The following is a 21,120-nucleotide window of genomic DNA, read 5'->3' on the forward strand; positions in this document are numbered from 1 at the left end:
CGCAGTGACGTCACACGCCCCGCCCCGCGCGTTCCGCTGGGCGGGAAACACAAAATGGCGGCGGGAAGGGGTGGCTGGCGGTGCTTGGTGAGTGTTGGGGCCAGCGTTACCTGGGGTGGGCGAGCTTGCTGCTGGTGTCCATCTCGGAGCGGCTCGGTTGTCCGGGTGGATTTGTCTCCTGTCTCTCTACGGCTGCCTCACGGGGTGAAAGACGGTGTTAAGTTTTGTGATTCTGGGTTCTGAGGTGCTGCTCCGGTAGTATTCTGCTTTTCTGTGAAGCTGAGGGGAGGTCTTGTCGCTCTTTACAGCTACCTGACAGGAGGCTGCAACGAGTCGGGGATCGATCTCTTCTCCCAAGTACCGTGGGAGAAGAAAAGGCCTCAAGCTGCACTAAGGGAGGTTTAGATTGGATATTAGGAAAAATGTCTTCACTGAAAGGGTTGTCAAGTACTGGAACGGGCTGCCCAGGGAAAGGGTAGAGTCACCATCCCTGGAAGTATTTAAAAGATGTGTAGATGGTGCTTGGGAGCATGGTTTAGTGGTGGGCTTGGTAGTGCTGGGTTAATGGTTGGACTCGCTTTTCCAACCTAAATGAGTCTATGAATTTGTATTTCTACTGAAATCCAGTTGACTTCAGATATCTATGCTAGCCAGCTATTGCCAGATGTCACCTGTACCTAACTGGAAGTGACCTGTAACCTTCAGCTATCACCTGTGGGATCATCTGTCAAGAATCAAGTGGTTTAAAACTGTTTACATACCCTTGGGGCTCTGTCTGGCTGCCGAGGGTGCTGTGAGCTCCTCCACCAGGAACTGCCACCATGGAGGAGGTGGAGTCACGCTTCCTGCACCTCCTGCAGCCCATCCGTGACCTCACCAAGAATTGGGAGGTGGATGTAGCTGCTCAGCTCGGGGAGTACCTGGAGGAGGTAAGGGGGGCCCCCTGCGTCCCATGTGCTGGGTTGGGGAGGTTGGGGTGATGCCCTTCAACCCTGCCTGTATGGGGGGACTTTCTGTCTGTGCCCCCCCAGCACGCTGCTGATACTCCTGACTCTTCCCTGTCCTGCCCTCAAAGCTAGCCTGTGAATCAGCGTGTCATTTTCCTTCTTTTACCTGTTTTACAGCTGGATCAAATCTGCATTTCCTTCGATAATGGCAAAACAACCATGAACTTCATTGAAGCAGCTCTGTTGATCCAGGGTTCTGCCTGCATCTACAGTAAGAAGGTGAGGAAAGCAGCAGCGGCTGCTGCATCATGGCCTTGCTCCTGTCACCCTGCCTATTCTGCAGTCCCTCAGCCGTTAGTCCTGAGGCTGAGCTCCATAGGGGCCACTCTGGGCAGTGCCCCTGGGTTTTGAAGGACGTGAATGTAATAACAACTAATGGAAACAAAAGGATATAAATTCATAATTCCTAAATTCAACCTCTTTATGCGTGTTGGCTTGGCAGCTTGGAAAAGGGGAAGAATTTTGTGTTTAGCGGTTTCTTTAGAGGATCAAATACAAAATCCCTGCTGCCCCAAATCTGGCCTCAGAATGGCTTAAACAGTGAAAAGAGTAACAAGATTATCAAGAAACCAAACTCCGGCTGCCTGGGGATAAGATTAGGGCAGTGGTTCATCCCAGCATCAGCTGGAGTAGCTTTTCTGGGAGCTGCTTTCTCCTTCTCCAAGTCTCTGGCTGCTCATTTGCAGGTGGAGTATCTCTACTTGTTGGTCTACCAGACACTCGACTTCATCTCCAATAAAAAGTAAGTAGAGTTCTCCCTGTGCCACAGAGAGGGATCTCTGCCAGGGCTTGGGGCTGTTGCCTTCCAGTACCTTCACTGCCTTGGCAGAAAATGCTGCTATGTCCTTCTGCCTTGCTGCTCTTGCCCTCCATGTTGCAGTAAGGCCCGAGCCCTTCCCCATTTTCTTTCCTGCTGAGGTTCTGTTGCTTCTGCTACCACTGACCGCTCTGCCGCTAGGCAATCGTTGCTTTAAAAAAAACCCAGACCACTATTGCAGCACCAGTCTCCAGCCCTGTAAAAAGTTCTTGGAAGCAGAAGGACTTTTGTGGCTGTAGAGAAGGCCTCTTGTGTGATTGCCTTCAGCGCAGGGAGCCTGGAGCAATGCCTGTCCCATGCGCTGCGCTCCTCTTTCAGTGGCATCATTCTGCAGTTTTCTTGCCGCAGCACTTTGCCATTGCGTAAGGAGAAGGCAGTGTCCCACAGAGTCAATCTTGGCAGAAAATGAACTGTCCTGTGTGACAAAGCAGCTTGTGATTTATTTTTCCCCTTATTGCTGAAAGTGAGGCTCTCCTGCTGCAGCCCCCAAGCTGCCTTGTGTAACTTGCCTGGTGCCGGCTCTGAGCATGCTCTGCGCTGAGGAGAGGTCAGCTAACAGCAACCTCCTGTGCCTGGCCTGGGCATTTGGGGAAAGACAAGGTTTTTGTGCTGCACTGCACTCCAAACAACTGCTTGGCTCAAGCCACGCAAACAAGTTTCCTGAAGGAGCCATTCCGCCTCTGCTTTGCCCAGCACTGAGCCCCGTTTGTAGGAAATATTGCCAGCTGCACAGGGAGATTGAGTCAGAGGACATGAAAGAGGCTCTGCTTGGGCTGGAGCAACATGAAGCTGCTGTGGAAGGTTCCAAAAGTCTCTGACAATTATTTTTGTGCTGTGGGATCAAATGGAAGCGTTCCCTCCTGTTCCTGTAATGGAGCTTGCAAGCCAGAATTGGCAGGATGTTTTTGTTCCAGCTGGGATTTGTCAGGCAGGCTGAATCCCCTTGTCCTGCAAGCCCTGATTCCTTTGCAGCCCCTGCCCCCCTGCCTCCTTCCTGGGCAGGTGCAGAGGAGCACTAAGAGCATGTGAGCTCACCCTTATTGGGGGAGCATGCTGGTGGTGTGGCCGTTCTATGGTGCTAACAGTCATACCATCACCTCTCTGTACTGTCTGTAGCACCGTGGGATGCTCCTGCTTAGGGTTGCTGCAGCAGGGTTGGGCAGAACCTGCTGCCGCTTTGCCTCCAGCCCTTTGCTGCTGCCCCAGGCATATCCTGACTGTGTGGTTTGTTCCCTGACTCAGGCGTGAAAAACAACCCAGCTCTGTGGGGCAGGATGGCAAAGACACCGACACAAGCTTTAGGACTGAGGAAGAGGTGGAGGTGAGTGTGCTGCGTTGCTGTGTGGGGAGCAGAGTGCTCGGTGGCTTGTGAGTGTGGGCAGAGCTGGTCTCTGCTGTGAGGGTACGAGGGGGCTGCCTCCAGCACTCTTGACTGCTGCCACCTCCTGTGCATGCTCCCCTGCTGTTCCCTAGCAGGGAATGTTTAACCCCATGGCTTCCTGCTCTGCCCTGGGCACAGCAGAAGCGCTTGGTGAGCAATTTGTCGCAAGACTTCTGGACTGATCTCTGAGGGACGGGACCTGCCACCTCACAGCCCTCCTGGAGAAGAGCTAGCTCCTGTGCAGCACGTGGGGACCCCCCTCTTCACACTGTGGCTCAGCCTTCCTTCTCTTAATCCCGAACTCAGGCTGTTTCCTCAGGACTCTGTCCCCCAGGGTTGAAGGAGCTGTCGGGGCTGGACCATTTCCATGGAAGTGGGCACCTTCATTCCCTCCTCGCTTGTTTCCTGCCTGTTGGGTGCTACCCTTGCAGTGCTTGCACACCCCAGCCCCACTCCTGTTCTGTGACAGCAGTTCAGAAGCTGCAGCTCTGTTGTCTCTCCTGCCGGGTCTGTCCTGCTGGCACAGTATAGCCGTGGGGGCACCCCATGTCTGCCCCCTGGCTCCAGTTAGGGCCCCTCAGTGGCGGTGTGGCCTAGCAGACCAAGCCAAAGTGACCACTGTTGGGGCTCTCTTGGCAGTTCCTCTCCCTGGATGACCTCAAGGACACCAGCCAGGCAAATGTGGACATGAAGAAGGATCATCAGCCCAACGTAAGAGAAGCCATTCTCCTTTTCTGTCCCTCCCCACGCTGGGGTTTCCCCAGATGAATCCCAGAGGTGCCTGGGGCCAGCCACTGGACTGGCCAGGCTCTGCGGGAATGGTGGCTGTGCTGTGCTGTGTGCCTTCCCCAGGCTCTGTCCCAGCCTGTGTGGGGGCAGCCACCCTCCTGCCACCTTACTTTTGCAGGCTGTGAACATTGTTCCCTTGACTCCGATGTGTTTGGTCCCTCCAGAAGAGGCTGAGAAGAAAAACAACCCTCTGTTCAGGTGAAAGCTCCCTTCGCTATGCCCCTTGGCTGCCCCTGAGGCTTTAGTTGGTGTTCCCCCCACCTCATCACTGTAGTAGGGTTGAGCTTTCCTTGTGCCTTAGCCAAGGAAGTAGCGCTTTCCCAATTAAAACTGGACAGCGGGCAAGAAGGATAATCCCACAGGTGTGCGGGTCCTCCTGGGAATGGCCTCTGGTGAAGGCAGGGCAGGAAGGTCCCCAGGGAAGGGACAAGCTGGGGCTCTGCCAGGAAATCCAGGCAGGACTTTGTGCCAGAGAAGCTGACGGTGGCCGTTGGGAGGACTGGGACTGATCCCCCCCCAACCCTGGAGCTGGGGGGCTCTGGCTTTGGAGACGCCCCAGCAGGGCTCCCCCTGAGGCAGACCAGCATCCCCCTCCCTGGGCCCATGGAGATCCCCCTGGTCTCAGGGAGTCCCCTGATGGGTTTTTGCCCTCAGCCGGAAAGGGGAGATCCTTGCCAGCCGGAAGGATTTCTGGATGAACACAAGCACTCCGCACGCCACTGGAGCCTTCTTGCTGGAGCTGTCAGGCCTCTCCCCCATCTGCCTGCAGAAGCAGCAGCACAGGGAGGGCCCCAGCACAGAGGCAGGTACGAGGGGGCTCAGGGTGCGGGTGGTCACAGAACTGCCAGCCAGGAGGCAGTGCTGGTGGGGAGGCAGCCTGGGGTGCGTTGCTGGCTGCCTGCCTCCAGAGCCCAGCTCCCTGGGGCAGGGGAGAGGTGGCTGTGGCTTTCCTCTGTGGCTTGCCTCAGGCAAAACTACCTGCCAGCAGAGCAGGGCCCCTCATTGCCCGAGATGATCAGGTGCTGGGCAAGAGCAGGGTGCTGAATGCCAGCAGCTGCCCCCTGGCTGCAGGGGGGATGCTGCCCGTGGCTTTTGGCCTCACCGGGGCTCCTGCAGGCAGGGGCAGCCCGCCTACTGGGGCGGCAGCTTACCTCTTGCCTCTGTCACCTCAGCAGTACTGTCCTGCAGCCTTGACAGAGGGAAGGAGCGTGTGAGTGCTGGCATGGCTCCCATCCAGGCGCTGAGCTTCTCTGAAGGCAGAGGTGAGGTGTGCGTGGTCAGCGGGCTGAGGGGAGACCCGGCCGTTCGTCCTTCCTGCCTGCGCGTCGGGCAGGGCCGGGTGCTTTCGGGCAGCTGCTGCTGCGCAGGGTGCTCCTGCCCTCTGCTACATCGAGGTAGTCCAGTCCTCTCAGCAGCTTCAGCTGGCCCCTTGGCCATGAGAAACAAAACTCCTCAGGGGAACTCCTTGGTAGATGGGGTGGGAACGGGAGATCCCAGAGGCTTTTACAGCATTTACCCATGTCGTTCCCCCACCAGGTGCTGCAGGTGATGACAGCGGCGGAGAGGGTGACATGCCTGGGGCCCTGGAGGATGATTCAGAAATGATTCCAGCTGCTAACACACACGTCGAGGCCCAGATGGTAGGTGTGGGCAGGGGCTCACGGGGGCACTGCCTCACTCCTTCCCCAGAGCCCTGCTCCCTGCTCTTCGAAGCCTGGTGCCACAGGAAACTCACTGGCTGTTCTGTGTCTGCCAGGGCCTGCCCCAGGCGAAGAGTCGCATGCTGCGGGAGCGAGTCCCTGCTCAGGATCCTAAAGCCCACATCAAGGTAGGGGGGCCCAGAGCCAGGGAGCCTCTCTGAATCCACGTGGGACACTAGGGAGCCCCAGGACATCCCTGCCCCTCCCACTGTGCTGCGCTGGTGCCGATGGTGGGGGGACGCACCGGGCCAGGTGGCTCCTGTGCACCCAGCCCGGGGTGCTGCAGGGAGCTTTGCTGGTTTCATCTGTGCTGATTCTTCTGCCAGGAGATGCTGGATCCATGGCAAAGCCTTGACCCTTTCAGTGACACTGAGGACAAGCCGTTCAAGAAAGGTATTTGAGGTGGCGCTGGGGATGAGGGGCTGCTCCCTGGGTTTTGGTTTGCCCTGGAGGGGCCAGGGCCTAGCTGCATAGGAGCAGGAAGGCTAGCTTTCCCAGTCACTTGTCCTTCAGTGTCCACAGAGCCACAGCAGGTCTTTCCCAGCCCCATAATGTGCAGAGGGGGCTGGGAGCGGGGCAGTTGCCCTGTCTTGGAGCCTCAGGGGTGGCTGGGCTGCCCTTAGAGCAGTGGCACAGGACTCCCTGCATCACCCAATGCTGCTTGCAGGGCTGCTGATCTCTGCCTGCTTCCAGGGAGGCCCTTCTTGGTGCCATATGGCCTGGATGATGTGGTCGGTGGCAAGCGGAAAAGGAAGGGAGCGAGGAAGCTCCAGGACTTCATGAAATGGTTCTCTGCAGCCTGTGAGTATCGTGGTGTGAGTTTCCTGCCGTGATCTGGCCAAGTTCGTGGCAGGATCCTTCTCTGCCAGGAAGCGCCTTGCTGAAACCCTTCTGCCGCGTGTGCTCTGGTGCTGGCCAGCCCCGTTCCCCAGTGGCTTTGGTCCTGTAGCAGTTGGTGTCTCCGCTCTTGTCCTGGTCTCGCGGTAAATGGCATCCCATTTACTAAGCAGGATGCGAATCACCTTCCTTGGCCCAGGATCTCCTCACCTGGGCTCATACCTCAGCCTTAACCAAAGCTTTGAGGAGAATGGGGCAACTTATCTAAGAGGGAATAGATTGGCCAGAGCTTTCCAGCTCAGCAGGGTGTTAAGCAGAATGCGTTCATAGCTGGCGCAAAGAGAGTGTTGCATAATAGCAGCTGAAATAATGGTGGGTAGCTTGTGCAGCAGGGTTTGCTGCTGGGGGAGGAGGAGAGGTAAAAGCAGCAGTCCCTCCGTCCCCAGAGGTGGTGGGGCCATGCTGGGCAGAGCACGCTGTGTTAGAACTCAGGAGCTGCTGAACTGGAACTGTTGGTGGCCATCCTGGGAACTTTTAATTGTCTCAATTTTCCCCAGACAGCAATGTCACTGACAGCAAGAAAACCAAGAGAAAAGGGCCGACATTCACAGGTGAGCAGGATGTGGCAGGACCCAGTGGAGAGTCAGCACTTTGCTTCCAGCAGCCATGTGCCTCCCTGTGTGGGTTTGGGGCTGAAAAGCAGCAGGGCACCTCACTGGGGCAAGTTCTGGAGACTGGGAATCTAGAACAATCTCAGTCCTGTAGCTGCCCCTCTTTATTTGGAGGGCAGGCTTGCACACTGGCTGAACGAAACTTCCCCTCCACCGCCTGCAAAGCCCCACCTGCGCCGGGGGTCCAGGGGACAAGGGCCTCGGCTTTGGCAGCAGTGGCAGGGTGGAGGGGAAGGGCAGAGCTTGTGCCACGTGAGGAGCCCAGAAAGGCACCCTGAGGGCCATGGTGTGCTGGGATGGGGGCCGGGAGGGACGCAGAGGTATGCTGCCCAGGGCTGAGCCCCATCTCTGCGCAGACCTGGAGGTGCTGTACTGCAAGCAACTGAAGGAGCGGGCAGCGGCACAGAAGCACCTGCAGCGCCGAGGAGTAAGTGAGCATAGCCAGGGGGAGCACCTGGTGCAGGGGGGGGTGCTCCTGGCCTCCTGCCTGCACCCCCACTCCCACCATCCTCGGCCCTGGGGGGGCTGGGTAGCCAGGGTGGGGGTGCTCAGGGCTGTTCTCCACCAGGGGCTGCTGCTGTGCGAGGAGCTGGACCTGCTGGAGGAAGAACGCAGAGCTGACTGCGATGAAGGAGCAGGTACTTTGGCACCCCGCATCACCCCCAGCCCCAGCCAGTGATCCCGTCCTGTCCCCTCCGGCAGTAGCAGCTGCTGGGTGGCCCTTGGGAGGGAACCAGGCCCGGCAGGTGCTGAGTGGCTCTCCCCTCCTGGCAGATGACTCCGTGGAGTACAACGACATCCTGCCTGAGGCCCTGGAGGAGCTGAGGGAAGAAGCCCTAGGTGAGCGCTGAGGGTCCGGCCAGTGCCCTCCCATTGGCACGAGCCCCATGGCCTCAGTGGGACATGCTGCCAGCCAGGGGGGCTGCTGCTGTAACCCCTCCCAAACACCCCTGTCCGCCCTTGGGAGCCTCCCCTGTCCCCACTTGGTGTGGAGGGGGTGGCTGTGTGGCCTCGCAACAGGTGACACTCTGCCCTCCTGCAGGTGCCCCTGACCTGGGCTTGCTGGGCTACGAGGAGCTGGTGCACAGGAATGTGGTAGGTGACTGCGACGGGCTGGTGTGGGGACAGGGCAGGGATGCGCCGCTGGCAGTGGGCTGGTGTGGGGACGTGGTGGGGATGTGCCACTAGTGGCAGGGGGCTCCAGCCCAGGGTGGGTGCCAGGTGGGAGCAGGCTGCAGGAGCGTTTGGGTGTCCCCTCTCCCTTCTCCCCACAGGAGCTGTTCATTGCTGACTCCCAGAAGTACGCACAGGAGACGGAGCTGTCCCAGAACATCCGCTGCTGGGAGGAGAGGATGGGGCCACTGTTGCAAGAACAGGCAAGGATCCATGCGGGCAGGGGGCCGGGGGCAGGCAGGTACCTGTGCGGGTAGGGGGCTGGCAGCCCCCTCCCTGTGCTTAAACCTGCTCTGCCTGCAGGAGGAGCAAGGCGCCTTTGACATCCACAGCTACGGGGACATGCTAGGGGACAGGTGTGGAGCCCTGGGCGAGTGGCAGTCCTTCGCCAGCCTGGTGGCAGGGCAGCCTGCCTTCGAGGTGTGCCGCTACATGCTGGCCTCACTCCAGCTGGTGAGTAGGGGGGCTGCAGGGGGGACTCCTGGGCTCTGCTGCCCCCCCCCAGCCCACCCAACTGTTTGCTCTTCCTCCCCTCTCTCCCCAGGCCAACGACTACATAGTGGAGCTGGCGCAGGGCCCAGGGCTGGAGCAGGCAGTGGACACCATGCAGCTGCGGCTCCTCACCCAGCAGCGAGCACACGATCGCTTCCACACCTTCCAGCCCCCCTCCGCCTGCCCCTGAGCAAGGGTCTCCCCTGAACATACCCTCCCCCGCACCCTTGGCAATAAACCCAGGGGTTGGTAAATGCTCTGCTGTCTTGGGGGATCCAGATGGAGGGGGAGGAAGCTCCACCCCTTGGGGCTGGCAGCTGCTCTGGGGGGGGTGGCCAGGGTCCCCGGGGCTGCAGGAGGCGTTGGTGGGGCACAGGTGCGTTTATTGTCCTCACTCCAGGACCGGCTCATAGCTCTCCATGTGCCGGCGGACGCTATGGGCGATCTGTGCATCCGTCTTGTTGCGCCCGTAGTAGTCGAGGAAGAGCCCGTCAGGGCCCAGCAGGTAGATGAAGATGGTGTGGTCCACGATGTAGTCGCCCTCCTCGTCCTTTGGGCCGGCGCTGGCGTAGACGCGGTAGGCGCTGCTGGCCGCCTGCACCTCCTCAGGGCTGCCGGTCAGTCCCAGCAGCCGTGGGTGGAAGTCCCGCACGTATCGCCCCACGGCTGCCACGTCATCACGCTCGGGGTCGACGGTGATGAAGAGGGGCTGGACGGGAGGCAGGCCCGGCTCCCGCTCCAGCAGCCGGACGGCCCGGCTCAGCTTCTCCAGCTCCTCGGGGCAGATGTCGGGGCAGTGGGTGAAGCCGAAGTAGAGCAGCACCCACTGCCCACGGAAATCAGCCTTGCATCGCCGCCGCCCCTCCTGGTCCAGCAGCTGGAAGTCACCCTGGCCCAGTGCCAGTGCCCGCAGCTCCTCCCGCCGCCGCGCCCGCCGCCGCCGCGCCTTCTCCTCCCGTAGGTACAGCCAGGATGCCCCCGCCGCTGCCCCTGCCGCTGCCACCACCGCCACCCGCCGCCCCAGTGGCAGCCGCTTCGGGGCCGGGCTGTGCAGGGCCCGCAGCACGGGCAGGCGGCACGGCAGGCGGAGGGCCGGCAGCAGGGCCCGGAACATGGTGGGGCTGTGGGGAGGGGGAGTGAGCCCCTGCCCTTTGCGTCCCTTTTGAACCCACACCTCCAGCCTCCTGCCTTCTGACCGCCCCTGCTCCCCTGCCACGCTCTGGCCTCTGCCCTCTGACTCCTCAGCCCCCTGCTTCTCCCCTAGCCCTCTGTCCCCCTGCTGCCGTTGGACACCTCAGTGTATGTCCCCACCTGCCCTTTGACCCCTCACCCCACCGCTCCTGCCCCCAGCCCTCTGACCCGCTGCCCCTGCTGCCCTCCGACCCCTCCTTTCATCCCTTTTGCTGCTGACCCCCTGCCCCTCGCCTCCAGCCCGCCGCAACCTCCCACTCGCGCCCTTTCACCCCTGCAGGTGCCCTCCGCCCGTCGCTGACCTTTGCCCTCTGACCCCGAGCCCCGGCCCGCCTGCACGCCCGGTGCGCTCCGCGCCGCCACAAGCGGAAGGGGCGGGGCAGAGGAGCGCGCACGCGCACTGCGCCCCGCCCGCCGCCGGCTCCCAGCCTGCACGTCCCGCCGCGCCGCCGCCGGGGGCGCCCGACCCTCACCCGGCCGCGGGCCCGGCCCGGTGCGGCGCAGGGCGCCCCCCGGCGGCGGCGTCAGTGGGGGCGCGGGGCCCCGTCGGGCAGGATGGTCGCGGCCAGGCGGGGAGGCGGGGCGCGAGGCGGGCCCGGGGCCAGGCACAGCGCGGCCTGCAGCGTCCGCCGCGCCGCAGCGCACAGCGCCCCCTCGTGGTGCACCCGCAACCAGGGCTCGCCTGCGGGCGAGGCCGACCGTGGGCGGGGGCCGTGGGCGGCCCGGCCCGGCCCCGCCGGCGCCCCCCGGGCCGCCCCCCGCCCCTCCTCGTTACCTGCCCGCAGGCGCTGCCCCACGGCCACCAGCAGCTCGGCGCCCACCCGGGGGTTGACGGGGTCCCCGGCGCGCGTCCGGCCGGCCCCCAGCTCGTGTAGGACGTGGGCCAGCGGCAAGGCCTGCACCCGCTGCACCCAGCCTGGGGGGGATGGTCACGGCGGCGGCAGGGGCCGGGCAGCCCCCGAAACGGGGGGGGGGCGGCATATGGGGTGTGGGGCTGGGGGTCAGGGACCCAGAGGCATGCAGGGGGGCTGAGGTGTGCGGGGTGCCCCGTGCACAGGGATGCGGGGCAGGGGGTGCAGCCAGGGATCCCAGGAGGCAGGAAATAAGCCAGGGAAGCCCTGGGCATCCCAGAGGGTGCTGGGGGGGGGCGACAGGGGGGCACAGGGACCCCGGGGCACTGGAGGAGCCCTTGGCCTCTCAGAAGGGGTATGGGGTGGGGGGCAGTGTGGGGCTGGGGAGGGCAGGGTAGGGGGCTGGGGAGGGGGCTGTGAGGCAGGGGAGGGGGCTGTGGGCCTGGGGAGGGCAGACCCCATCTTTCGTGGGCAGACCCACGGCTTACCTCCGTGCAGTGCGGGCAGCTCCTCACGGGTGCCTGCCTGCCCCAGGACCTGGCGACGCTCCGGGGGGGTCCCGGCACAGAGGCGGTGGGCGATGTTGGGGGGCACCCCCTGCGCCCCCAGCATGGCCTCGAAGGTGCGCAGGGCCGAGCCGTCATCCAGCACCCGTGCCAGCTGCTGCCGGCCCTGCTCCTCCGCCGGGGCCAGCCCGCACTGCCACAGCAGCAGCCCACCTGCGGGCCCAGGCTGGCACTCCACCGCTGGGACCCCTGTCCCTGGGGCTCCCCCCTGTCCCTGGGACCCTTCCCCACCATGCCCCACTGCTGGGACCCCTGCTCTACCATCCCACTGCTTCTGGGGACCCCACCCCACCACCACCTGGGCACAGGGGGGGGCAGAGCGTGGCAGGGGTGAAGCACCAGCTGTGGGGAGTGGGCTGAAGGTGGTGGGGAGTGTGGGTGTGTCAGGGGATGGGCAGGCAGGCTGGGGGGACATGGGACAGGACCCGAGGGGGGGACGACAGGGACCAGGGCCAGACCCCAAGGCTGGAAGGGACAGGGCTGGGGGTAAGAGGGACCCTGAGGTTGCAGGGGGTGCTGGGCTGGGGGAAGGGACTTGTGTGTGGGGCTGTCCCCCCGCCAGGCCCCCCCGTGCCCCTCCCACGCCCCCTGTGCCCATGGCTGACCCAGGGCAGTGACCAGCTCCCGCAGGTCGGGGGGGCCCCCCCCCTCCAGGCATTCCAGGGCCTCCAGCACCTCCAGCGAGCTGCCCACGCAGCGGCCCAGCGGCTCGTCCATACGGCTCAGCACGGCCGCCGTGCGGATGCCCAGCTGCTCGCCCACCACCACCTGCGGCAGGCATGGCTGAGCAGGGGGCACGTGGCCCTGAGGCTGGGGGTCTCGGGGGGAGCAGGGGCTCACCAGGCTGTGGGCCAGCTCCTGCGCGCTCTCCTGCGTGGGGCAGAGGGCTGCGCTCCCGAACTTGACGTCCAGCACCAGCGCCGAGAGCTGCTCTGCCGCCTTCTTGCTCAGGATGGAGGCTGGGGCCGGGACAGCCTCTCTGGGCTCACTGCCCTCGCCCCACTGCCTGCCCCCCCACCCCCCCCATCCCCACATGCAGCCAGGGTGCCTGCCTCCCCTGTACCTGTAATGAGGGGTAGGCTGTCCACGGTGGCAGTGACGTCCCGCAGGCTGTATAGCTCCCGGTCGGCTGGCACCAGCTCCTTGCTCTGCCCCACGATGCAGCAGCCCACCTGCTCCAGGATGCTCTGCATCTGCGGGACCACTGGTGCACTGCATCCCCTCGGCATCCCACACCCCATCAGCATCCTGTGTCCCATCGGCATCCCACATCCCTTCAGTGTCCCATGTCCCGTGGCCATCCCACATCCCCTTGGCACCCTGCATCCTGTTGGAGACCCTGGCCTCCTCGAGTTGTGCTGCAGGGTGACTGTGGTGGCAGCCGTGTCCCCATCCCTCACCTGCTCAGGGCTCTGGGAGACACAGAAGCCGGGGATGGCCTCCAGCTTGTCCAGTGTGCCCCCTGTGTGGCCCAAGCCCCGGCCACTGATCATGGGCACCTGCAGGTGCAGGGTGGGTGAGTGGGTGGGTGGGTGGGGCATGAGGACCCCTGCCCAGCCTTGTCTGCCTGGCCCAGCCCCCCCTTCCCCACTCACCTTGCAGCCACAGGCAGCCAGGGCGGGGGCCAGGGCCAGGCTGACCTTGTCCCCCACACCACCCGTCGAGTGCTTGTCCACCACCAGCCCCCACCAGGCGCGGGGCCAGGCCAGCACCCGGCCCGAGGCCACCATGGCCCGCGTCAGCGCCAGTGTCTCCACCGCATCCATGCCCCGCAGCCGGATGGCCATCAGCATGGCGCCTGGGGGGCATGGGGGTGGGTGAAGTGATCCCCCCCCGCTCCCCCCCCCCGCTCCCTTTTCTGGGCCCTGCAGCCCCCCAGCTCCGGCACCTCTGCCCCATCCCAGGGGTCTCCCCCTCATCCCTGCAGGGCGGTCCCCAGCTGCATCCCCTGCCCATGAGCCCCTTCTGCATCCTGGGCCTTGCCTTGCTGTCCGGTCCACCACCCTCCTCTGGGTCCCCCACTCCAGCTGCAGCCTCCCCCCCGCCTTGGCCGTGTGTGCCCCACTGTGCTGGCCTTTGCTGTGTCCCTCTGCCGGGTCCCCGGCCATGTCCCCAGCCCCCCTCCAGGTCTGTCCCAGCCATGCCTCCTCCATGTTCCCCACCATGTCCCTGTGCCACAGCCCCCACTGTGCCCCTGGCTGTGCCCCTCACCATGACCCCTCCTTCTGCCTGTCCCCAACTCCATCCCCTTAGCACATCCCTGGGCCCGTGTGCCCACCGATCTGGCCCTGCTGCACGGTGCCCTCTGTCACACCGCGCACAAAGCTCTGGATCTCCTCATCCTCCAGCTGCTCGCCATCCCGCTTCTTGCGGATGAGGGCTGGGAGGGAGGCCTGGGCAGCCATTGCTGGTCTTGCACAGCTGGCACCTCTGTCCCACGCAGCTGGCACCCCGGTCCTGCGCAGCTGGCACCCAGTCCTGCACGGCTCGCAACCTGGTCCTGCACAGCTTGCACCTGCTGCTGCGGCAAGGAGGAGTCTCCGGTGCTGGACTTTGTCCCCAGGGCAGTGGATGAGGCTCAGGCCAGGCGGGGAGAGGTCGGGGGCGGGGGGGGGCTGGGCCCCTCGGGCCCCCCACTCCCCACATGACAACCCCAGGCGATGCCTGAGGGCTTTGCATGGCCACACCTGCCCAGCTGTTGGCATCCCCACCTGCAGTACCCACAGCTCCCACAGCACCCATGGCACCCACAGTTCCCACAGCACCAACGGTATGTGCAGTACCCACAGGTCCCATGGCACCCATGGTACCCACAGCACCCATGGTACCTGCAGCACCCACAGCACCCTCAGCACAGGGGGGAGTCCCATGGCACTTTACCGGTGAGTGCCCCCTCCCTGGCCGGTGCTCCCAGTGCCAACCCACACCCTGAGGTGTACCCTCCACCCAGCCACTGGGGTGGCCTGCCTAGGGGCTGAAGGCTGTGGTGCCACGGAGGGGGCTGAGTGCCCAGCATGGGCACCTGTGGTCAGAGCCAAGCCCAGGTGGCAGCAGGATGGCCACAGCGGGGGGACACCAAGGGAGATGCAAGTGGCAGTCCTGGCACAGCAGTGGGGCCACGGCACTGTGGGCAGAGTGCCCCAGCGGAGGCTCACTGCTGTCCTGTGCCCTTTGCCCAGCTGGGACAGGAACAGGACGGGGACAGAACAGGCAGTGCCTGTGGCAGCCCCCCTGCTGCTCAGGGGTCATGGCTGGGCAGCTGGGGATGGTACAGGGGTGGGATGGGGACAGGAACAGGATGGGATGGGGATGGGATGGGACAGCGTGACCAGCCAGAAAGTGCCAGCTGGGTGCTCTGGGCAGGTGGTGGGGGTGGGGCTGGAGCAGGGACAGGGCTGGTGTGGGCAGCAGATCCTCCATCCGCAGCATGCACTGCCCCAACCGTGGGGCTTTGTGGCCAGAGCTCAGCCCTGCTTCCCTCCTCCATGGCCTTGCCAGGGTCTCCTCCAGGAGAGGAGGGCACTGCTCATGGGGGGCCAGCACTCCCCACCCGCCCTGGGATGGCCGCAGTGTCTGGGTGCTGCTGCCCAGCCCCAGGTGGGTGACACAGCAGGACACGAGGACAGCAGGAGAGCCTCTGGCTGCAACGCATCGATCTCTTGGCACCGGTTGTCTCCATCGCTCACTGCCGCCCCACCCCCCCCCTAGTCAAGCACATCCACGATGAGGGGAGCCAGGTAGTCCGAGTGCCGGATCCCGAATGTCAGCCCCCGCTGCTGGCCCTGCTGGGTGGGACAGACAGTGACGGTGAGGGCCGGGGGTCTCGTGGACCCTGTCCCCCCCATTACTGGCATCCTCTGTGCTGCCCGTGACACTGGGACCCCTGGCAGCCCCTCACCTGCTGGAGGTTGTAGGCACCGGGTCCAGGCTTGGTGGTGGTGTCACCAGGGATGGGTTTGCGTGCCAGCATGCTGTACTGTGGTGCCCGCTGCTTGTAGATGTCGGTGTCCACCACGCGGTAGCTGCAGGGCCCCGGTGTCTGCAGGCAGAGGGTGTGGTGACATGTCCCCTGGTACCCAGCCCCTGCACCCGTCAGCTCCCCAGCACCCCGGCACCCAGCCTCTGAGCCCCTCAGCCCCCTGGCACCCCAACACCCAGCTCCCCAGCACCCTCACACCCAGCCCCTGGGCCCCTCAGCCCCCTGGCACCCCAACACCCAGCTCCCCAGCACCCTCACACCCAGCCTCTGAGCCCCTCAGCCCCCTGGCACCCCAACACCCAGCTCCCCGGCACCCCAGCACCCAGCCCCTGGGCCCCTCAAGCCCCAGCACACTGGCACCCAGCACCCAGCCACCTGGCACCCAGCCCCCAGGACCTTCAACCTCCTGAGCCCTAACCCCCTGCCGCCCACCTTGCACAGGTCCTGGTAGAAGGCACCAACGTTGCTGCGTCCCGGTATGGAGTAGTTGGGGGCCGAGCTCTTGCTCACCACACGGGGCCCCAGCATGGGGGGCAGCTGGTAGGCTGCGGGCCCTGGGGGAAATGGGGCTCAGCTGGGCCCTGCTGGGGGGGCAGGTTGAGGTGGGGCAGTGGGGGGTGAACCCTGGGGAGGTGGGGAGGGAGGGCCCTGCCTGAGGGTGACGGGGAGCTCAGCCCAGGGATGGTGGGGGACCCAGCCTGGGGACGATGGGGGGCTCAACCCAGGGATGGTGGGGGATCCAGACCAGCCCAGGGATGATGGAGGGCTCGGCCCAAGGATAATGGGGGGCTCAGCCCAGGGAAGCTGGAGGGCTCAACCCATGGATGATGGGGGGCCCAGACGACCCCAGGGATGATGGGGAGCTCAGTCCAGGGATGGTGGGGGACCCAGACCAGGTCAGGGACAATGGGGGGCCCAACCTGGCCCAGGGAGGATGGTGGGGGGCTCAGCCCAGGGATGGGGGGGGGGGGGGCAGACCAGACCAGGGATGATGGGGGGCTCGGCCCAGGGATGATGGGAGGCTCAGCCCAGGGATGGTGGGGACCCAGACCAGATCAGGGACAATGGGGGGCCCATCCTGGCCCAGGGAGGACGGTGGGGGGCCCAGCCTGGCCCCCATCTCTCCTACCTGGTGTCTGCTGTTTGGAGCCCTGCTGGGTGCGGGAGCGGAGGGAGCAGGCGGGCACGGAGGGGAAGGCCACCCTGCTGGCCCTCTCCGGGGAGTAGCAGCCTGGGGAGCAGGGGGGAAGCTGGGCCATGGGCACAGCTGGGGGGTCCCCAGCCCTGCCGGCCCCCTGGGGGGCTCCTGGCCCCTGCCTTACCTGGCCCAGGGGTGCGGATGGGTGGCAGGTCACGGGGGCGGCCATAGATGGAGAAGGCGGGGGTCCCGTCCTTGCCCTTGGTGGTGGTCCCAGGGGGCAGCAGGTATGCTGGCCCCGGGGAGTGCTCCTCCCGCTGCCCCCCCGTACGCACCCCGAAGCTGTAGGCAGGTGCGCGGCCGCGGGAGGGGTCATGCAGATGGTAGCCTGCGCAGGCAGGGTGCTCGGTGGGGTGTGGGACCCCTGGCTTCCCAGGCCCTGGCACCCCACTGGCACTGTGGCCCCCCAGGCCCCCTGTGGCCCCAACTCACCGACGTTTGTGGGAAGCCCATACTTGGGCCCAGGGCTGCTGTAGAGAGCGGCAATGGGGCCCCGGGGGCGGTGGGGCCTCCAGCTGCCCACCCAGGCGCTGGCTGACATGGCAGACCCTGCTGGCAGAGACGATGTCCCCTCAGCCCCAAGTCCCCGTCCCAGTCCCACCGCCTGACGGTGCCCACCACCCAAGTCCCCTTGGCGGAGACGTGGGTCTGTAGCCTGGGCACCAGCAGCCATCTGTGGGCAAGGAGCTGGTAGCATAGTGACAGTGGCATAGGTGTCACAATGGTTGGGGAACTCCGGGGCCTTGCACCCCCCGGCACCCCCTGCTCAGCACCCAGGGGCAACAGCCCTGACAGCCACAGGGAAGAAAGCCCAGCACCCTTTGGATACAGCCCGCGGTGCCCCATGGATGCAGCCCCCAGCACCCCATGGATACAGCCCACAGAGCGTCATGGATATAGACCCCCCAGTGCCCCATGGATACAGACCCCAGAACCTCATGGATACAGCCCACAGCACCCCATGGGTACAGCCCCCCCAGTGCCCCATGAATTCAGATCACCCAACACCCCATGGATGCAGCCCGCAGCACCTCATGGATACAGACCCTAGCATCCCATGGATATAGACCCCCCAGCACCTCATGGATACAGCCCGCAGCACCCCATGGACACAGCCCCCGGTGCCCCATAGGTACACCCTCAGTGCTCCTTGGATGCAGCCCCCAGTGCCCCATGGATACAGCCCCAGTGCCCCACGGACGCACCCACAGCCCCTGGGGTGGTGGTCCCGGCAGAGCTGAGGCGCCTTACCCCAAGCGGTGCTGAGCTCTGGCCGGGCACTCCTATCCCAGTTACTATGGCATCTGCACAACAAACTGCACTGGGCAGCCAGGACGGGACCGGGAGGGGGACAGGAACGGGGGCAGCACAAGCAGGACATGGGCACATGGGGGATGCAGGCAGCCTTGGGCATGGGGCTGTCCCACTGCAGGAGAGGCTGATCCCAGGGCACAGGTGTCCCATGGGGCCATAGGGGGTCTGTGGGATTGGGGGGCTTTGCTGGGGGTGTTGGGGGTCCCATGTGAGCCATGGGAGTCCTAGGAGGGATCGTAAGGGTCTCAGGGGGGCCATAGGGGTCCCATAAGAGCTGTGTGACATCCCACATAGGATCCCTCCAGTAGAAACCATGGGGATCCTCTTGCATGGGGGTCCCACGTGGATCACCTACCGCCTTGGGGGACTGTTGGGCATCACAGGGGTCCCACACAGGCCACTGGATCCCTCTGAAACTACAGGAGCCCCACTGGCGTGATGGGAGTGTCCCAGAGTCCATGGGGGTCCTGTGGGGTGTGCCACAGGGCTCATGTGCCAGCCCCAGCTCTTCCTCCAGTAGAAGCTCTCCCTGCCCTGGGCTGCCCAGACCCCTCCCCGTCCCTGTCCCCGCACCCGGTGCTTGGTGGGTGACCCCAGCACCACCGGCCCTGGCTGGGTCCCTCCCTCCCCAGCCCCATGGCACTGTGGGGCAGTGTGGGATCCAGAGCCGGGCAGCGAGGCCCCAGGCGCAGGGGATGAAGGATGTGCAGACCAGGTTGGGCTCAGGGACCTTTACTATGGCCAGCAGCCAGGCTGCACAGGCAAGGGCAGCTGGCAGGAGTGGCAGGCAGGGGTGGCAGACAGTGGTGGCAGGCAGGGCAGCGGGTAAAGGCAGCGTGGCTGGCGCTGGGGGACTGCCCACAGCTCTAGGCGCTGGACTTGCAGACGAAGGGTTTTCTCTCAGAGCAGGCGTCACTGTACCACGTCATGAAATCTGGAAGGGAAAGGGGCTGTCAGCCTCCCGGGACCCCCACGGCCCCTTTGGCATGGCCACCCTGCGGCCCTGCCATCCAGAATGCAGCGCAGGGCACACAGGCTGCGCGTGTGCATATGTGTGCAAGGGCTGTCTATGTGTGCGCATGGCGTGTATGTGTGCATGTGTGTGTACGCACTGTGCATACATGTGCGCACAGTATGCATGTGCGCACGTGTGTGCATGAGGTTTGTGTGTGCATGTGCATGCAGCATGTGCGTGCACTGTGTGCATCCATATGTGTGCACAGGGTGCAGGTGCGCATATGTGTGTGTTTGCTCCTGCACAGCACGTATGTGCACGTCTGTGTGTGCGTGCATACCCAGGTGCCACCTGCCACCAAGGGCTGCCCAGCCGTGGCTGGTGGCTGGGGACCCTGATGGCCATGGACAGTGGTGGCTGGGGTCACCTGATGGCCGGGTCCCCGATGCCACCGTCGGGGCCATGCTCACCGGCGCCATCCTGCAGCGCAGCACAGGCTCTCCTCCTGGGGCCGGGCTGCTGGTGCCAGGAGCCATAGTCCACCTCTGAGCTGTCTGACCACTGCCAGCGGCGGCTCTGTGGGGCGGGCAGAGGGTGACGCCGTAACCCCTTGGCTGATGCCACCAGCCCCACTTGAGGCTGCTGAGAGTGGGTCTTGGGGGTCCCAAGAAAGTCCCAGCTCTGCCCCAGGGCCACACTCACCCCCAGGGGACGGTGGAGGCCAATCCATATGCCATCATCCTCATCCTCCTCCTCGCTGTCCTCGCCAGGGTAGGAGGAAGAGAGCAGGGCAGCAATGGCCCGGTGCTCCTCTGCGCTGTGCACCGAGGCCAGGTGGGTGCTGGTGCCAAAGCGCTGGCAAAAGGCCTGTGGCAGTGACGGGAGGGTGACACTGGATCCTGACCTGACCTGACCTATGGTCCACAACCCCGACCCCTGTTCCCAGACCACAAACTGGGGCTTGGAGGCTGGTCCCTGACCCCAATCCTTGGTCCCCAGCCTCCAAGCCCCAACCCCAGCCCCCAACTCCTGGCCCCTGACCCCAAATCCTGACCCCCTAGCCCTGGTGCCCAACCGCTGGTCACCCGCTCTTGGATCCACCAAGGATGAGGATGGCAGGAGTGATGCTGTGGCCACATGGGTGCACAGGGTGCCTGGAACAGCCAGAGGCTCTCCCTTGGCACAGGGAGCTGTGATGCCACCATGGTGGCAGCTGATCCCTCATGGGGCCAGGACATCTTTGGAGAGGAGTATCACCACCCTGGGAGGCGCTGGCACCCCAGTGCCTGGCCCTGGAGGGTGACCAGCAAAGTCCAGACCCCTCCTGAGCACCGTGGGGCACTGTGGCCATAGAGGGTCACCCCCAAACCCATGTCCCCCCCGCCCCTCATTCCCTCACCTCTGCCCTTCTCCAGCTGAGCTCCCTGGGGAAGAAGCTGTAGCACCCCTCGTTGAAGGGCACCCAGCCCCAGGCGCAGGCAGCCAGCTCCTGCCCTGTGGGGAAGGTAGGAGGTCAGGTAGTGGGGAGGAGTGGGGGGCACTGCGGTGTCCCCCCCACCCCGGCACTCACCGCGCAGCCAGGGGACGAACAGCAGGCAGCCCAGCAGCCCCAGCCTCAACGTCCTCGTTGGTTCCATCAGTCCCTTCCCTAGGGAGGGGCAGCGGCATGACAGGGGGTGCTCAGGTCCCTGCTGAGCCCCCCACCCTATGGGTGCTCTAGCCCCCTGCCCAGCCCTCCTGTTGCCAGGCTTAGCTGGGCTCTGCTCTGGGGGCTGTGCCTGGAAGCAGGAGGGCCAGGCAGGACGCTCAACAGGGGTGCATGGGCCCCCCCCCCAGGCTGGCAGTGTTGTGGTTGCTGCAGTGGGTGCAGGGGAGCCCATAGGGTGCAGCTGGGGGTGTGTGTCAGGGTGCTCCAGCGGTGCTCAGGGGAGCAGCAGTGAGATGGCATCAGCAGGGAGGGGAGCAGGGTGCAGGGGTGCGGGGGACGTGGGTGCAGAGTGTGGGAGGGTTTGGAGTTACAGGGATGCCGGGTGCAGGATGGAGAGTGTTAGGTGTGGGGATGCAGGAATGCAGGGCGCAGGGCTGCAGGGTGCTGGGTGCATGGGTGCAGGGTGCAGGGCACAGCGCAGGGCTGCAGGGTGCAGGGCACGGGGTGCAGGGGTGCAGGGCGCAGGGCACAGGCTGCAGGGATGCAGGGAC

The 21,120-nt window shown here is 64.6% G+C and overlaps 4 protein-coding genes across 11 annotated transcripts; 1 reads left to right on the top strand and 3 right to left on the bottom strand.

Moving 5' to 3' along the window:
• Positions 1-25: 25 nt before the first annotated feature.
• NCAPH2 (non-SMC condensin II complex subunit H2) lies at positions 26-9,121 on the top strand. Of its 5 annotated transcripts, XM_080392805.1 has the most exons (21): positions 26-87; positions 628-929; positions 1,125-1,226; positions 1,694-1,749; positions 3,067-3,145; positions 3,845-3,916; positions 4,113-4,192; positions 4,649-4,800; positions 5,167-5,256; positions 5,531-5,634; positions 5,751-5,822; positions 6,021-6,087; positions 6,388-6,495; positions 7,089-7,142; positions 7,559-7,629; positions 7,771-7,840; positions 7,977-8,042; positions 8,245-8,297; positions 8,477-8,578; positions 8,679-8,828; positions 8,920-9,121. In XM_080392805.1, the coding sequence occupies exons 2-21, from the start codon at positions 822-824 to the stop codon at positions 9,055-9,057; spliced, it is 1,794 nt and encodes a 597-aa protein (XP_080248931.1). In that variant the 5' UTR covers positions 26-87; positions 628-821; the 3' UTR covers positions 9,058-9,121. The 5 variants fall into 5 exon arrangements, with proteins under 5 accessions (XP_080248931.1, XP_080248930.1, XP_080248929.1 ...); XM_080392804.1 differs by lacking the exon at positions 8,920-9,121 and having other exon boundaries at positions 5,170-5,250; positions 8,477-8,712; XM_080392803.1 differs by lacking the exon at positions 8,920-9,121 and having other exon boundaries at positions 5,167-5,250; positions 8,477-8,710.
• A 112-nt stretch (positions 9,122-9,233) lies between these two features.
• Positions 9,234-10,472, bottom strand: SCO2 (synthesis of cytochrome C oxidase 2). The gene is made up of 2 exons (XM_080392820.1): positions 10,361-10,472; positions 9,234-9,988 (listed from the first exon to the last, which is right to left on the bottom strand). Exon 2 carries the CDS (start codon positions 9,979-9,981, stop codon positions 9,259-9,261), a length of 723 nt encoding a protein of 240 aa, XP_080248946.1. The 5' UTR covers positions 9,982-9,988; positions 10,361-10,472; the 3' UTR covers positions 9,234-9,258.
• A 59-nt stretch (positions 10,473-10,531) lies between these two features.
• Positions 10,532-14,345, bottom strand: TYMP (thymidine phosphorylase; the record flags this gene model as incomplete). Its single annotated transcript, XM_080392823.1, is given in 8 exon segments — positions 10,532-10,740; positions 10,834-10,974; positions 11,398-11,628; positions 12,081-12,243; positions 12,316-12,437; positions 12,440-12,668; positions 12,876-13,273; positions 13,754-14,345. Coding segments are annotated over 8 exon segments (2,034 nt in total). The 3' UTR covers positions 10,532-10,582.
• An 820-nt stretch (positions 14,346-15,165) lies between these two features.
• On the bottom strand, positions 15,166-21,057 carry CIMAP1B (ciliary microtubule associated protein 1B). Of its 4 annotated transcripts, XM_080392809.1 has the most exons (7): positions 17,904-21,057; positions 17,085-17,201; positions 16,777-16,980; positions 16,584-16,685; positions 15,887-16,008; positions 15,374-15,514; positions 15,166-15,260 (listed from the first exon to the last, which is right to left on the bottom strand). In XM_080392809.1, the coding sequence occupies exons 1-7, from the start codon at positions 18,424-18,426 to the stop codon at positions 15,180-15,182; spliced, it is 1,290 nt and encodes a 429-aa protein (XP_080248935.1). In that variant the 5' UTR covers positions 18,427-21,057; the 3' UTR covers positions 15,166-15,179. The 4 variants fall into 4 exon arrangements, with proteins under 4 accessions (XP_080248935.1, XP_080248932.1, XP_080248934.1 ...); XM_080392806.1 differs by having other exon boundaries at positions 16,584-17,201; XM_080392808.1 differs by having other exon boundaries at positions 16,584-17,201; positions 17,858-21,057.
• Between the last annotated feature and the right edge of the window lie 63 nt (positions 21,058-21,120).

The sequence above is a fragment of the Falco punctatus genome (assembly GCF_963210335.1).
Source record: "Falco punctatus genome assembly, chromosome: 6".
Taxonomy (NCBI): domain Eukaryota; kingdom Metazoa; phylum Chordata; class Aves; order Falconiformes; family Falconidae; genus Falco; species Falco punctatus.

What these genes read in the sequence shown, in the direction of transcription:
- NCAPH2 (XM_080392805.1), top strand. Translation starts at nt 822, where the DNA reads ATGGAGGAGGTGGAGTCACGCTTCCTGCACCTCCTGCAGCCCATCCGT. An exon ending in CCTGCATCTACAGTAAGAAG is followed by an intron (nt 1,227 to 1,693) that starts GTGAGGAAAGCA and finishes GCTCATTTGCAG; the next exon opens with GTGGAGTATCTCTACTTGTT. An exon ending in GGACTGAGGAAGAGGTGGAG is followed by an intron (nt 3,146 to 3,844) that starts GTGAGTGTGCTG and finishes CTCTCTTGGCAG; the next exon opens with TTCCTCTCCCTGGATGACCT.
- SCO2 (XM_080392820.1), bottom strand. Translation starts at nt 9,981, where the DNA reads ATGTTCCGGGCCCTGCTGCCGGCCCTCCGCCTGCCGTGCCGCCTGCCC.
- CIMAP1B (XM_080392806.1), bottom strand. Translation starts at nt 18,426, where the DNA reads ATGGACTCTGGGACACTCCCATCACGCCAGTGGGGCTCCTGTAGTTTC. An exon ending in AGAGCTCAGCACCGCTTGGG is followed by an intron (nt 17,202 to 17,903) that starts GTAAGGCGCCTC and finishes CTCTGCCAGCAG; the next exon opens with GGTCTGCCATGTCAGCCAGC. An exon ending in CTCCAAACAGCAGACACCAG is followed by an intron (nt 16,009 to 16,583) that starts GTAGGAGAGATG and finishes CATTTCCCCCAG; the next exon opens with GGCCCGCAGCCTACCAGCTG.